This window comes from Emys orbicularis, chromosome 5 (assembly GCF_028017835.1).
Source record: "Emys orbicularis isolate rEmyOrb1 chromosome 5, rEmyOrb1.hap1, whole genome shotgun sequence".
Lineage (NCBI taxonomy): Eukaryota > Metazoa > Chordata > Testudines > Emydidae > Emys > Emys orbicularis.
In genome coordinates this window covers 18,561,900-18,578,824 of record NC_088687.1, presented here as the reverse complement: position 1 = coordinate 18,578,824, position 16,925 = coordinate 18,561,900, and the positions used below count along the sequence as shown (strand labels likewise).

The 16,925-nt window shown below is 42.5% G+C and overlaps 1 protein-coding gene across 1 annotated transcript; it reads right to left on the bottom strand.

The window, feature by feature from the left end:
* Positions 1–754: 754 nt before the first annotated feature.
* Positions 755–16,710, bottom strand: COPS4 (COP9 signalosome subunit 4). Its single transcript, XM_065404792.1, has 10 exons — positions 16,610–16,710; positions 12,341–12,420; positions 10,576–10,727; positions 9,122–9,225; positions 7,425–7,578; positions 5,592–5,742; positions 4,703–4,873; positions 2,325–2,440; positions 1,788–1,872; positions 755–1,245 (listed from the first exon to the last, which is right to left on the bottom strand). Exons 1-10 carry the CDS (start codon positions 16,681–16,683, stop codon positions 1,112–1,114), a joined length of 1,221 nt encoding a protein of 406 aa, XP_065260864.1. The 5' UTR covers positions 16,684–16,710; the 3' UTR covers positions 755–1,111.
* Positions 16,711–16,925: the final 215 nt, after the last annotated feature.

Sequence of the window (16,925 nt, the reverse complement as noted above, 5' to 3'; positions counted from 1 at the left end):
GACCCCAAATATGGCGATCAGCTAAACCCTGAGCATGTGGGCAAGACTCACCAGCCAGACAGCCAGGAAAGAATTCTCTGTAGTAACTCAGATCCCACCCCATCTAACATCCCATCACAAGCCCTTGGGCATATTTACCACTAGTAGTCAATATTATTAATCTCAGCCATGAATGTAACTCTTTTCTCCCCTATTTTAGATGTTCCTGTACTCTTTGGTTCTGAGGCCTAGAATCTCCATAAGCAAGTCTTCTCCTCTCCTGCTGTACTTACTGTTCAAGAAAGTGCTGTATGCATTTTAATTTGATTGTTGCAAAGCACGACTTATCTGAAATAAATCAATAAAGTAAAGCAACAACATCAAATTTGTCTTTGTCTCACTTATTGTGCATGTATGTGTGTTGAGAAGCAGTAATGAAAGTTAAGTTTTATTGTATGTACTAAGCTGTCTTGGAAAGAGTATTCTCCTGTATTAATAACTAGCTAATGCTAGTTTGTCCATGGTATGCTCATTTCACTGGTTCTGCTGCCATCCTGCCAGAACATAGGAGAGAATAAACTCTGATTGTTAATTTATTTTCCTGCTCCCTGAATTGTAAGAGGGTATTTCTTTTCCTGGATGTAGTAGATATCTAAATTGCAAATTTAATACAGAAAACTTGGAAGGTTAGAATTATATTGCATTTTCATACTCAAACTGCTAGTGAGTGAAATACAAGTGATTGTTAAAACAAAGGCATCATAGGATAGGATGAATCTAATTGGCTCATTCCTCCCTTTATTGGAATAACCACAACTCACAGGAACATGGCACTTACATTTTCACAACAGCCAATGGAAAGTGACGAGTCCACAATTTAGTAAACAGGATGTGCAGCACAAATCTATCTTAAGATTTTACTTCTTCCTGTACTTTTAAACCACAACTTTCAAAACAGCAAAGCATATTTCTCATGCAGTGATACCATATTGAGTATTCTGACAAAACTTCAGGAGTTTTATATAAGACTGTATATTACTATAATTTTCAGGTGGTCGTTTCATAGTCCTAGTAGATTTCATCTGTACAGCACAGAAGGAGATTAATTATAGTCAAAAGACTAAGTATAGGTTTATTGAGCCATCTGAGCTTCCATTGCTTGTGCTGTCCATTCTGGTACTGTCTGACTAATCTTCTCCAGAAGGTTGTTAACTTGGAAACATAGTGACTGAATCTGTTTGTCCCATGTTGGCAGAGCTTCACGTGCTGGGGGGGAGGGGAAAAAAAAAAATTTGCAAAAGCAGACTGATTCTTTGCAATTAGTTGAAATACAGCAGAAAAGCATTTTTATTGTTGTTTCACTTAATTATGTGACAAAAAACTATTGTCTATTTACCAGGTCTACCGTATAGTTATTTCTAAATTTAAAAGATTAAATGATTGGTGGCTGTTTGTTACATAATTAGATATTGCACCACAAAGTGAAAGTGGAGAACTTCCTATTCATCATGTATTTGCAAGACTAAGAGGATGAAATTATTTTGCAGTCTGATATAGCTTTTGTATAGAGTCAATCACACATTCTCTTAAACATTAGAAAAGAGTAAAATATGACTTTGTAAGTAACAAGCAGACAAGCTGAACTGCTACTTACAATACAGATTCTGCCATCTGCTGGCAGTAGCAAGTCTGAGCACACTTGCTTGTACAGTAGTAGATCCTCATTTAAAAAACATAACTTGCTAGTGTTGTAGAGAACAGCTCAACCAATGTATTTTGAATTGCACCAAGAAGGGAAAAAACCTTACTTTCAAAATGAACTATTCCATCAATTTGATCGATAAATCCATTCATCCGACCCTCAGTTATCATCTGAGAAGCTATCTTTTCTGCCTGCAAAATAGGAATTAGAGAGACAGATCTGAGAATATTAATTTTGTTTCCAACATATTTGACGCTGCAAAAGAATGCCCAACCTTTACACATCATCCCCGCTAATTTATTAAGACTATGCATTACTGCCGCCCAACCTCTGGCCCAAAGAGAACCAGATGGACTCCCTTTGGCACCAGTCAATGCTACTGCTTAATCCACTTCTTGTTGCTGAGCGAAGTTAAGTACTCTCCCTCTCTCCCCATCCCTCAAAATGAGTTAAATGTTTTGCATTCTGAACATGTTGGTTATGTGATTGAAAGACTAGAGGCAGTGCAGAGTACTTAAGCACTGAAACTTGAAAAGCTGAACTGTTTAAAGCTATAACCAAGAATACTTGTTAATATCACTGTTTGCCAATGGAATTCATGTCTTGTATTCAAAAATTATCACACAGGAAACAAAGAAGATACCTTGGCTGCAGGGATCTCTAATAGTGCTCCAAGTTCTTCAAAAGTAATATTGTTGTATAGTTTGCTTGCAGATAACAAGTTGTGTTCAATAACAGCTCTGTCTAAGATACTGGACCCTTAGAGATGGAATAAAATGACACTTCATTGTTAAGAGTTTTCAATGGACTTTTTCTTGCACTGTGAATAAGAGAAATACTTTGGTAAAAAATGTATATGTACAGAGCATTTAACCATATCTGGTTTCCTTCCAGAACTATTACTCCACACAAAAGTAAATGAGCAGTAAGACCCTAACAATTTACATAACTGTTCAAAGTAAGCAACTTAGAAGAACGGCTTTAGTCTCTCTAGCTCAGTTCTAGGACATCCAAGTGGAGGTAGTCTTGTGGTTAAGGTACTGGACTAGGACTCTGGAGCGCTGAATTCGTTTTCTGACTCTGATACAGGTTTCATGTATGACCTTAAAGTGACTTAATCTGTGTCTCAGTTCTCACCATCTGAGAAACGGGGATACTGCTGCTCTCCTTTCTTCTGCCTTTTGTCTCAATATTTTAATTCTTTAGGGTAGAGACTGCCTTTTCCTGTTTGTGCAGTACCTAGCAACTGATCTTGCTCTACCACAGTACAAATAGGTGATAGAATCAGCTATGATCCAGAGAGGGAGAGACACTGCAACAGTTAAATGAACATATTAATTAACAAGGATTTTTTTCACTTTAGGACCACACAGCATAAGCATAGAATGTAGCCAAATAGGAGTTTGGGGGTCAAAAGATGCAAACAGCTTATCTGGTAAGAGGAATGTTTTCTAACTTTTCTCAGTTTGATTTTTTTCAAAGTATTTCTTCCTTGCTGTAGGGCAAGAAGTGTCCATAAAGGTAAGGCTTGCTTAGCACATGAAGTATTTCATACTCTTCACGGACTTTGCACTTAACCACTCTAATCTAGAGAGTACACTCATTTGAATTTAAGGCTCCACTGATATCATTTAGTAAATTCTAGCCTGAACTGTGTTACCAAAAGCTGCACTGCACTGATCAGAGAATGGATTTGGGAGGTAGGAAGCTGATGGTTTTTAGATCCATGTTATCTGGCAGCAGCTAGGAAAACAAACTGAGATCTATCAAACTTACAAAACAAGAGATTTGTATAAATCTGTAGAAAATAGATCATACTGTAAAAAACGGATGGGCACCATTTTACAAATATACTGAAGAACTGGAAAAGCTGAGAGGAGAAGGTCTTAGAAAATGAAACAAGATTAGAAAAATGAGTTTTATATTCATTAGAAGAGATTAAAGTATAAATTTACTGAGGTGTATAATCTAATGATGTATGGAGAAGCTGGATTCTAGATAGATTCAGTTCCTATCTCTTAAAAGAGCTAAGATTGAGCACTAAAATACATTAAGGAGGGTAGAGTTCTAAAGACAGCCACTTGGGAGTATATACACATTTCTATACATATACTAGGCCAGGGGTCGGCAACCTACAGCACGCGTGCCGATTCTGAGTGGCACGCTGCCTGCCCTGTGAGAGGAGGGGGCGGAGGGGCCGGAAAGTGCCACGCTGGGGGAAGAAGCGGGGGAGGGGGAAAGCTTGGCTGCCGCAGGACCAAGCTTCTGCCTCCTGCCCCCACAGGGGAGAGCGGTGTGGAGGGGTCCCGGCCCCCTGCCCCACTCAGCCCCCCCCCGCCCACCGCTCTCCCCTGCTGGGGCAGGAGGCAGAAGCTTGGTCTTGCGGCAGCCAAGCTTCCCCCCTCCCCCGCTTCTTCCCTCAGCGTGGTGCATTCCGGCCCCTCCTCCTCCCCCTGCCAGCGACGACCCTTGCGAGGGGAAGGGGGAGGGGAGCAGAGCCGAGTGGCAGCGTGCTCGCTGCTCCATAGAGCAGGCAGAGAGAGGTAGGGACGGGCCTTGGGGAAGGGGGTGGAACAGGGCATATCCCTCCCAGCTCCCTGCCCTGAGCAGCTCAGGGCAGGGGGCTGGGAGCACCCCCACGAGCCGAGCACCCCAGCCTTCTGCCCTGCACCCCCCACACTCCCTCACCCTTCTGCCCTGACCTCGAGTCGCCCCCAACACCCAGCCTTCTGCCCTGCACCTCCACACACAAACCCCAGCCCTCTGCCCTGACTTCGAGTCCCCCCAACACCCAGCCTTCTGCCCTGCACCTCCATGCACCCCCCAGACTTCTAGAGAGAGACCTTCTAAAAAACGTTAACATGTATTACCGGCATGCGAAACCTTAAATTAAAGTGAATAAATGAAGACTCGGCACACCACTTCTGAAAGGTTGCCTTCTCCTGTACTAGGCAAATCTATACTGGATAAGTTGTGTGGATATTGAAATACAGTATTACTGTGCTTTAACGAAGTCTGTACCATCAGCTGTAGTTGCCTTCTGGTGTGGCATGAGCATGGCAGCAAACTCTTGCAGCTGATTCCCTCGGATAATCCTGTCCAGATACATTTTCTCCAAGATCCCGTAGGCTGCAAGCTGCTGACACCTTTCATCCTTGAAAAGAGTGGCTAACATGCGAGAGCGCTGCTGTCCTAGGAGAAATAACAAGAATCCCACAAAATGACCTCCTTAATAAATTCTGTAAATATCACTTTACTAAAACAGTGCTCACGAGGGAACAATGCTTTGAAGCTGTCATGTTAACTCCTATAGCAAGGGTAGGAGTGTATCATATAGAAAATATCTATAATAGAAAACTATCAAGGCCTCTAATGTGCCCATCCTCATAGTGTCTAGACACCTAGTATTTCATTGCAAATAAAGGATGGGTAGGTCTTCTCATGGCGAATACATGCCTAGTTTAAATAAAGGCCTTAAGAAATGAGCCAATGGTTCCTTTTTCTAAAAAAATCCTTCCTGCATTTCTCCCTTAGTTTGTCTCCAGGTATACTATATGATCAGTGACTGAAAAAATTTCCTTAGATAATAATACCTACTGCAACCTTTTCCAAAGTGTTTTTTTAAACTCCCTAAACTTTTCCCACTTACTCACTCTTTTGTGCATCCAGGTAAGATGACTGTAACATAGGCATGCAGAGAGAAAGATACTCCAAACTCATAGTTATTGGCCTGCTATCAAACCCTCAATTTCTTACCCGTTTTCATATTTCTAGATTCCTTGCTACTACATTTTACAAGGATGAGAGCTACACAAAAGGTTATGCCGAGATCAACTAAAGATTAACAATCCTTTTTTATATGGAATATAAAAGGCCAGAAATACACAGAAAGCTGTGACATTCATTTTACCTGCTGATGCTAGGATAGTACAATGCAGAGCATGCTTCAATGCCTCTAGTCTCTCACTTTCATGGACTATGCTCTTGTAAGAGAGCTCATTGTACCTTTGGGCAGCTTCAATGAACTTCCTTCTGTAATCAAGAACACGAGCGTAGCACACCTAAAGAGAGAATGTTTCAGTAAGAAAAAAGCTAAATAGGAAAGTGACCGTACAGTGGAGACACGCATTAGCTGCTGTATTACAAAGTGAGAGCGTGGCTCCATAAGCATCACTTAAGTCTGTTGAGAAGAATACCATCATCTCGGGAAAGTTCTGCAAGAGCTCAGATAACTATTCTTCTGCAGTTAGAGACTTGAGATTCTGGCAATCTGTCCTCCAAAGACTGTTGTGAGATCTCTACAGAAACTGCAGAATCTTAATCTGAATGTGAAATTCATGAGTTATTACTGAGCATAATTATTTACATAAATTTTCATCTCATAGGATCCACAGTGCTTTAGCAATTTAAACAAATATGGAATTATATATACTAATACCTGCCTCACAGTAGAGGTGCACCTAATTCTAAAACAAAATTTCAGTTGTTACAGGGCAATGCAATATCACACAACAGTACAGACAGGAAGTGAAGATTAATATAGATCCAATAAAAGATGCAGCAGGGATTTAGACAGATCCAAGTAATTATCCAGCTTGTAATTTGGCCCGGACATCAGAGTAACAACACTAGCTCTTAAGTATCATGTACCTTTAATGGGCCACAAGTGGTCAGGACCCTGGTTTTATATTTCATCCAAAAAATAGGGAGTACCAGCAGCGAATATGTAAATACTGTCAGTTCATTAATTTAAACGGTCAGAAAGTATAAGATCAAGCATTAGGTTTTGCAAAACCTATTAAATATTTTTATATAAAAATTTCTTTGTGGGCTGGGATAAGTTTACAAAGAAAGAAACATTTCCCTTCAGTGTTTGGATCTCAAACATTGCAGCATTGTGCTAGTGCCTAACTATTAAAAATGAAACTGAATATAAAACGAGTAGTACATAAAATGTAGTACAAATGTTTCATAACCCAAGTCTCCTTTTTACTACTAACCATGACACTTTGCACTTACAGGATGCACTATATATTCAAAGAGCTGCACAGAAACTAATTTTTCCTTGGTGTGTCTTCTTCAGAGTTTAGCATTTCTTTGCTTTTTCAGTCTTCCCTCTCCTCCAATTTCTCTTATAATGCTTATACTCACTCTGTAATTTCATAGCTGACTGTGTAGTTCAAGCCTAGTATATTAAAAAAAATTGTACTTGTAATGCTCTAGATCTATATGCTTTTCTGCACCTATTTGGTAGTCAGTCTGACCCTAATGCTTTTACCCCATAGCAGAGTAATATTTAGGAGACTAACATTTGCTAGAGGACAAATTGCTCTAGGAGTATATGATTTCTTAAAATAATTCATTTTATTCCTTGTTGTTTGGCGTCAGTGATTATGGTGAATTTATTTTTTCCTGATGCTTATTCAAGTGAGTTATTCTTTGTCCTTTCTCTTATATTGATTATTCAGATGTAAGCTAGGAATAACATTTTCAAAACTGCTTATGTAGCCTAGAAATCTAAAGTGACTTAGACACTTAGGAGCTTAGGCTCACATTGACTTTCAATGAGACAAGTACATTTTGAAAAAATCTTTTTATCAATCTATCGTAAATCTATTTATCTAAAGCTACCAAAAAAACAAAAAAAAACCCCACAACAACAAAAAAACTCCACACGCCCTACTATAATTCAATGTGGTATTCTTTCCCTCGTAGAAGGAAAAACTAAAATAAGTTACACCACCTTATAATGGATCTGTAGCTGTTCATTGGTTGATTCATTCTGAAGTAGCGAAGCTCGGTTAATATAAGCCTCTGCCTGAACTGGGTCATCATCTTCCAGGTACAGTCTGGCAATTTTCAGGTAAGTCTCCAATTTATAATCCACATTGTATTGTCTGTGAAGGAGCAGAAAAATATAGAATGTAGAAATCCAGTTGTGTGAGTATTTCAATCTTGCAATCACAAGAGGACATTAATCTGGGCAAAGCCTATAGCAACTCCTTATGTGTACATGGAGGGGAAAAGGGATGAACAGGGAAAAGGGGTAGAGAGTGTTTTGAAGTGAAGCTTTATTAATTAATCACATTCGCTGGAAGGATGCTAATGAGTAGGTATTCCATATATGTTACAATGTAGGACTGATGAATGAAATTGTTTTTAATTGTTCACTTTATTAATGCAACTTCATAAGTAAAGTTTTATGAATGAAATAATATTCATTCATAAAACCGGTTACCCCAATAACTGGCTAAATAACAATTAAGATGCCTGTTAAGAGCCATAGCTGTTCAGTCAGCTGCCTCTGTAAGTTTCACTATCAATCCAATTCCTACTTAAATCACTGAGACTTGCACTGTTTCAGTAGTGTAACTTCTGTTCACCATTTACTATACTTGTCTATATTGTAATTTCTGTTCACTATTTGCCATATTGTAATTCAAACCCCATTTTAAAATGCTTACTCCATTTTGTAAGGGCTTGCTGCAACCTTCATTTTTGCAAACCCTGGTGTAATCTTATTAGTTTAGTTTAAATGTGTGAATGAGGTATGTATGAATGATGGAATCAACCTCCAGCCCCAGCCTGTCCTGATTAAATAGAGTTCAAACACCAAGGGCTGAAGATGCAGACAAGAGCCCTAACGAAGTAAGAAGAATCCACCCTAAAAAGAAAAGGTACAATAGAAGGAAGATCAAAGCCCGGTCCGAGGCTGAAAGTCATGTCTGCAATTGACGGGTGATCAATCACCAAACCCAGAGGCAGCGTGACACAGCAAGACCTATAGACTCTGGATTCAAACTAAAGCCTACAAAAAGGATGGGTGAGATGGAAAACTTTGGGAGCAGGGTAACATTCTGCTGCCAACATGGAAGGGCATCGGTGCATTCCCAACAGAGACCCAGCTCGTCCTTGTGCCCGGCTTTCCTGGTCAGTTAGCCGCCACAAGCTACGAACCCAAGCTGCAAACTCAAGCTGCAAACTCAAGCAGGACTGGTAACTATGCAGCAGCTGCAGATCAGCTGATGGATGTGTGTGTGTGTGTGTGTGTGTGTGTGTGTGTGTGTATAATTGTATTAGGTATAATGTGTGTGTATAAGAAATAAGTAGTAATAGGAATAAGTAGCCAAACAACGTTGTTTACTGTTATCTTTTATAGTATTATTATATTTACAATAAATGTGGCATCTTTGCCTTATCCCTCTTAATAAGATCCTGCTGGTTTTTATTCTATTGGTATAACAAGTGCTTTGAGAGCCAAGGAGTATTTTGATACTGCAGAGATGATTTTGAATTTACCTACACAATTGTCACCATGCCACACTACTGAAGATCCAGGGAAATAAGCAGAGAAAAACCAGACACACTTAACTCTAGGGAAGCATTTAAAAAACACAGGATACTCAGCAGGACAAAATTGTGTCTAACCAGAGTATTTACTTTTGTCCTGTTTCCAAGGGAATCCCCACCAACACTTGTGCTGCATTTCTCCAGTCTTCTTCTTTCTCGTAAATTGATGCAAGATGCTGCCTTATAGAAGCAACCTGGAAAAAACAAAAGCATACTATAAAACTGATCCATATTCCATTAACAATCATACCATCTGCTTCTTCTCATTTATCAATAGTACTTTTCCAGCTACCTGATACAGTAGCTTCATAACCACACTCCTTTCATCTAAAAATCTTTTTCAAACATAGGCCAAAGTTTTAAAAAATTGAGTGCTTCAATTTTGGCATTCCCAAGTTGAGACACTAAAACGGGACCTGATTTTTGGAAAGGGCTCAGCATCCACCCTCTAAATAATCAGACCCTTTTACAGGTGCATGACCTTGCATTTTGCACTATTACATTTCATATCAGTAATGCTCTCCAAAATTGAGGCACCCAAAATCACTAGCCATTTCTGAAGGTCTGGGCCTAAAAAATTAACCTTCACATCACCCCCATGAGGTAGGAATGCACTCATATAACTTCGTTCCCAATCTTGAGATTTACAATGTGGGATCAAGGCTTCACAGAGGAATTGTGACAATTAATTGATCCATTTGCTTGGTGTGATAGGCTTAATCCATGTACAATCATTGTAACATGGGTAGGCACGTTTAGATAAGCATTGAGATGAAAGCTGATTAAAATAATAAAAAGGAAACAGATGGAAATGTAAAGCAAGGCACGTGATTGCCTGGTTTTTCCAATTCAAATATTAGATTTTATAATATTTAAATAAAAACTTCTTTTCCCCCACACACAAATACCCTGCAGCATTAGCTGGTAGTATCTAGAAAGAAAGAAATGAGCAGGCTTGACAACATACATTGAACTAAACTCTTTAGCTGACTGATGAGCTGGTATTTCAAGGAAACATTTTCCCTGATAAACAAATTTTGAGTTCTTAACTTATTTAGAGAACACTTTTTAATAAATATATTTTTTAAAAACAAATACGGTCTCTTCACATACCCTGCTCAGTGTGTTACTGTTATAAAATGCAGCACAATGAGTTCCAGGTTGCATCTCAGTGGTTTCTCTAATTGCCAGATTATTATCTTGCTCTAGAAGCCATTTTTAGTAGTGCAGAAACTAAATACTTAACATCCTGATTAAGGGACAAATACGGAATTCTTTGCACACCCAAAATCTTCATCGAATTCAACAGGAGTTTTGGGTACACAAGAATGTAAAATTGGACCATGAGTATGAGTGTCAATTTTTTATTGAAAAACATTAAAATACAATATTTAGGATTAAAAACTCTGTTTTGAACTTTAAGACAAATATGCTCATCATTAACTTTTACTGACTTTAAGACCAGAAGGGATCATTATGATAATTTAATCTGACCTCCTGCATGTTGCAGGACACAGAATCTCACCCACTCAATTCTCTCTTACCTGTTCTTCGAATGAAATGACTCTAGGCTGTATCTTTTCCAAGGTAAAGTGATAGATTTCTTTGGCCGTGCTATCAGGAAGATTTGGGAGATGCGTACAGAAATCTGTCAGCAATTGACGTGAGATCACTAGACTGACATTCTCATTTACCACTAGTTCAAAGACACAATAGAAGGAAATAAGAGAAGAAATATAGGTCAATGCTTTCGATATCACCAATCCATAGTTAATCAGCAGCTTTAATGGTAATTTTGAATATTCCTGTTTTTTAAGTCATTAATAACAATCTTAATTTTAAGAAAACTAGATTCTACTCTCTAAGAAACCTACACTGTCTGTTTGCTACATAGCTCACAACAGTTCTCAGGTAAGACAAAGGCTAAGGTATGAGGTCTTCCTATGGTTTAGAAAGAACTTTCATTCTAAACTGCTATTTTCAGGTGTGTATGTTATAACTAAGGCTGCGAGTTGGTCACGGAAGTCACAGATTCAGTGACCTCTGTGATTTATGCAGTGGCCGGTACGCCTGGCTCAGGGGCAGTTCAGGTAGCCCCTGCGCCAGTCCCACCGTCTGCTGCTGGGGCAGGCTCAGGCCACTGCCACCGCCCCCCTCCCCCCAGCAGCAGAGTTTGGGTATGGGAGGGGGCAGGGGGTTGGAGCACCAGACGGGCTGAGGTGGGCTCTGGGCAGCGCTTACCTCGCGGGGGGGGGGGGGGGGGGGGGGGGGCGCGGCTCCCGGAAGCAGCGATATCCCCCTCACTCAGCTCCTAGGCTACATAGCTCTGCCTAGCAGCTGAGTGAGGGGGGTGTCGCCGCTTCCGGGGAGCCCCCCAGGTAAGCGCTGCCCAAAGCTCGCCTCACCCTGTCCGGTGCCCCAACCTCTTGCCCCCTCCCACACCCAAAACTCTGCTGCTGCCGGGGGGTGGGGAGGTGCGGAGCCAGGTAGGGAGCCTACCAGCCCCACCAAGACAGATCCCCGCCCCAAGCAGCAGAGGGGGTCCTGGGCTGTGTGCTGCCGCCCGCGTCCCCTCTCCCACCCAGCACCTGGGCCACCCTCTTCCAGCCCCCCAGGGGCCCCCAGGCAGTCCCCTCTCCCCCCAAGTTTTAGTCACGGGTATTTTTAGTAAAAGCCATGGACAGGTCACGGGCCGTGAATTTTTGTTTACTACCCCTGACCTGTCTGTGACTTTTACTAAAAAATACCCGTGACTAAAACGTAGCCTTAGTTATAACATCTTGGACAAATTAAGACTTCATGCTAAGTTTTATCATGCCTGCTCTCAGTCTGGACAATTGATGAGGGGAAATTTTAGTAAAATTATTTGACAGTTCTAAGATATCCAAATATGAGGAAATAAAAGTCTTGAGCATTTTTTCCCTGATACTTTTTACGTTACCTCAAAAGCTTAAATTTTTTTTTAACTAATAATCACTTTAGTCCTCTGCAAAGACCAGATATTTTAGGTTTTTATGTAGTGTCCATGAGTGTATTCAAGAGCTATACCACTGACAGGTTTGGGGGAGGAAAAAAAATCTAGTTTACAAAACAAGGTTACAGTCATTTTAAAGTCTGTTTTCTATTAACGTTAACATATTGATGATTGGTGCTCCAAGCAGACTCAGGTGCAAGACTGAATATGCACAGAGCATCAAACATTCACATAGCCTAAGCTATATTTATCTGAATGTGTAATCCAACATGCATCAAGTCTTCAGTCGTCAATGCATAAACAAAACAAGTACTATTCCAGACAGACACACTTACTTGCTTCTACAAAAGCTTTCAAGGCTTCTAGTTGTTCCACCCCTGATAGCTGAATTGCTTTTTCCAGTATCTGACGATACCTGTCCATAGATTTAAAACCAAAAAGATCACAATTAATATCATTTCATTTGTTCAGTCTATTTTGATGCTTACCCTGTAGTTTAGATCATTTCTCTTATACTCTCTATTAAAGTTGCTATATTTCTTTAGGTTGGGGTTTTCAAGAGAGCCTAAAGGCTAGGTGCCTAAAGCCCAGTGAAATTCAGTGGGAGTTCAGTGCCTGGTTCCTTTGAAAACCCCAGCCCAAGTCCTCCAAGATTTGTATTTACATACTGTGAACTATAACATATGTAGTTGTGTGCAGGTTAGAGCACCTCTCCTTAAGTCTGATAAACAGGCATAATGCCTTAGTATTGTCATAGGGATGGGGTACCAGAAGAGTACACAAAATGAGATTACATATGTTATAAGACTGTCATGCTCTGGGGACAGAGGATCAAAAATGCTGGATTCAGGGAGGACAAGAGATACTGGCGGGAGGAGGAAGCATGTGTCATTACAGAATGGAGATTGAAATGACACCACCACAGACCAGGAGAGAAAATTTTATTTGTTTCAAACATGTATTACAAAGTAAGCCTCAAAATATTGTAGGTTTTAACAACAAACAATAACTACTGCAGCTTTGATCTCATGGCTTAAGTGGTCATTATACCCATAAGCGGAACTATAGCCTTAGCGGTACAGTAATATATAAAGGGATACCATCACTTTAAAGTTCCTTTTCCATCTGAATTTTTTTAAGCCTACTATTGTTACGAGCAACTCCTAAGATTGAGGCAATGTTGTCTAGTAGATAGATCTCCTGCTTCTTGGTCCAGTGCCCTGTGTTCTGTTACCTTACCTATCCTCTAACATTGGGTGAGTCACTTCATCTTTCTGCGCCTCTGTTTCTCCTCCTCCTGTTTGTTTTGTCTATTTATATTGTAAGCTCTTTGGGATAGGGCCAGTATCTTACAATGGATTTGTGCAGCGTTCTAGCACAGTGGTTTCAACCTTTTTTACATTTGTGGACTCCTACAAATTTTGAATGAAGGCACAGACTCCTTTGGAAATCTTAGACAGTCTGCAGACACCCAGGGGTCCACGAACCACAGGATGAAAACCATTGTGGTAGCACAACGGGTCTCCAATTCTGGTTTGGACTGGTGGGCTCTACAGTGATACAAAAAACTCAAACCCATATAATAATAAAGATTATTGTAATTTAAAGAGATCAGAAAAACCCACATTTTTCAGTTTTGTGCATTTGATAGCAATCCATGCATAGTCAGATTTACTGTTTTGTTGATGATCAGTTAGTTAGGTTTCCTCTCTCATGCACTGCTTCAGAGGAAACTCTTCTCTACATGCTTCCCTGGCTCTGCAAGTGGATATTTAGCAGCAACAATGCTGAAGCTTGAAATTTAAGAGGTATCTGGCAGGCATGTGTAGAATATTTGTTGGTGGTGTTTTGCAGCTTTCCCAAGAGACCCTGCTGCACAGAAGCAGCGGTGCAGAAAATACATGATTTTTTTTTTAAAGGAATTTAAAAGAAGAGTCTGGACATTATTTAAAGGATGATATATTATTTAAAGGATATTCTTAAATCAAGATTGGATGCCTTTTTGATACATATGCTCTAGTTCAACAGAAAGCTATGAGCGTCATACAGGAATTACTTAGTGAAATTTGATGGCCCATGTTATTCAGGTCAGACTAGATCATCATATGGTTCCTTCTGTCTTTAAGAATGGCCATACTGGGTCAGACCAAAGGTCTATCCAGCCCAGTATCCTGTCTACCGACAGCGGCTAATGCCAGATGCCCCAGAGGGAGTGAACCTAACAGGTAATAATCAAGTGATCTCTCTCCTGCGGTCCATCACCACCCTCTGACAAACAGAGGCTAGGGACACCATTCCTTACCCATCCTGGCTAATAGCCATTAATGGACCTAACCTCCATTAATTTATCCAGTTCTCTTTTAAACGCTGTTATAGTCCTAGCCTTCACAACCTCCTCAGGCAAGGAGTTCCACAAGTTGACTGTGTGCTGTGTGAAGAAGACTTTAAAGTCTAAGACTATCAGAAAGCTATTTTTTAAACACTGAATTTTCTGAAATTAGCTAATTTGACAATGTAAATCAACACAAACCCATACAGTTTATATACAGTGGCGAAGAACAGATCTTATGGGAAATAAATTATGGGAGAGATCTATTTAAACTTATGTGATTTGACATGTCAGCAACAAAAAGATAAGCTGTACTGTGTTTTAGCACTAGTATATTTTTGTAGTCTCACTATCAGAGTTTTCACTTTGCACTGTCACTCAAGTAACAGCAGCTTAAAATCACATATTTTTACTAAATAAAGTTTCTGCACAGTCAAATCAAGTGTTTTCCAAGTCAAATTCAAGAATCAATGACAAATCAGGAATTTAGTTGCCTGAAACACCAAACCAGTCTGACATACAGTGCCTGAAATTTTAATATGAGCCCAAAGCTGTAACATTAATAAGATCTTTAACACAGAGCTGAGGTCTTGTCTGCACTGACCCCGGAAGTCTTGGCAGCACCTTTTTTGTCCATTTTACAAAGGGAGTTAAAAGTAGTCCCAGGTTCTCACCTGCCCCTTAATCCTTCTTACAAATTATTGTGGTTTAATATTCACGTTTCCATAACTTTAGACCCAGCTGAACAACATGCAAAGTGTCTGACTGAGCAGGGGAAACGGTTTAACTGACTGTGCACAAATTGCAGCCAAAAATGCACAAGATAGACCAGGGGCTCCTCCAGTCTGTCAGTTACGGGGATTGCGGGTAAAGGCCGAAACAAGACACTCATTCTTGTCCTTCAGCACCTGTTAAACCCCCTTCCCCTCCCACCTCAGCTGTCAGTGCAGCCCCCTCTACTCTGTGTCCCTCTCCTGATCCTCTTTCCCCATCCCCTCTCGCTCTGTCCCTCTCCCCACAGCCCCTCCTGATCCCCTTTCCCCATCTCCTCTACCCTCCACCCCTCCTAATCCCCTTTCCCCTTCTCCTCTACCCTCCGCCCCCCTTTCCCCATCTCCTCTACCCTCCGCCCTTCCTAATCCCCTTTCCCCATCTCCTCTACCTTCCGCCCCCCTTTCCCCATCTCCTCTACCCTCTGCCCTTCCTAATCCCCTTTCCCCTTCTCCTCTACCTTCCGCCCCCCTTTCCCCATCTCCTCTACCCTCTGCCCTTCCTAATCCCCTTTCCCCTTCTCCTCTACCCTCCGCCCCCCTTTCCCCATCTCCTCTACCCTCTGCCCTTCCTGATCCCCTTTCCCCATCTCCTCTACCCTCCGCCCCCCTTTCCCCATCTCCTCTACCCTCCGCCCCCCTTTCCCCATCTCCTCTACCCTCTGCCCTTCCTAATCCCCTTTCCCCTTCTCCTCTACCCTCCGCCCCCCTTTCCCCATCTCCTCTACCCTCTGCCCTTCCTGATCCCCTTTCCCCATCTCCTCTACCCTCCGCCCCTCCTAATCCCCTTTCCCCATCTCCTCTACCCTCCGCCCCTCCTAATCCCCTTTCCCCATCTCCTCTACCCTCCGCCCCTCCTAATCCCCTTTCCCCATCTCCTCTACCCTCTGCCCTTCCTAATCCCCTTTCCCCTTCTCCTCTACCTTCCGCCCCCCTTTCCCCATCTCCTCTACCCTCTGCCCTTCCTGATCCCCTTTCCCCATCTCCTCTACCCTCCGCCCCCCTTTCCCCATCTCCTCTACCCTCCGCCCTTCCTAATCCCCTTTCCCCATCTCCTCTACCTTCCGCCCCCCTTTCCCCATCTCCTCTACCCTCTGCCCTTCCTGATCCCCTTTCCCCAACTCCTCTACCCTCTGCCCCCCTTTCCCCTTCTCCTCTACCCTCCGCCCCTCTTTCCCCATCTCCTCTACCCTTCCTGATCCCCTTTCCCCATCTCCTCTACCCTCTGCCCCCCTTTCCCCTTCTCCTCTACCCTCCGCCCCTCTTTCCCCATCTCCTCTACCCTTCCTGATCCCCTTTCCCCATCCCCTCTCGCTCTGTCCCTCTCCTCACAGCCCCTTCTGATCCCCTTTCCCCACCTCCTCTCCCCACAGCCACCCGCCCCAGTCCCGATTTCCTTTCCCCACAGTCCCTCTCCCCACAGCCCCACTCCCTCTCCTGCCCCGCTCAGCCCCAGCCCCGCCCCCCGGCGATTTGGCCTGAGCCCCGGGCCGGCCGTCACTCACTTCCCCGCCAGGTCCTTGTGGGAGCCGCTGGAATTCATGAGCTGGGCCAGCTCCTGCCTCACCGCGGCCGCCATCTTCCTTCGCCCCGACAGACAAGGAGGGGGCGCGGTCCTCCAGCTACCGGCGAGAGGGAACCCGCCTCGTCCCTTTGTATCATAGAGGAGCAACGGCTAGACTGGCCCCTGTCCTTGCGAGAAGGGTCACATGACCCCTTCCCCTCTCCCGAACGCTGCCTGCTGCCAGCCAGGTGCAGCGGGATGCGGGACGCCAATCGCGGTGCCTGCCGCTGAGGCGGGAGTGGGTTCGCACGCTGACC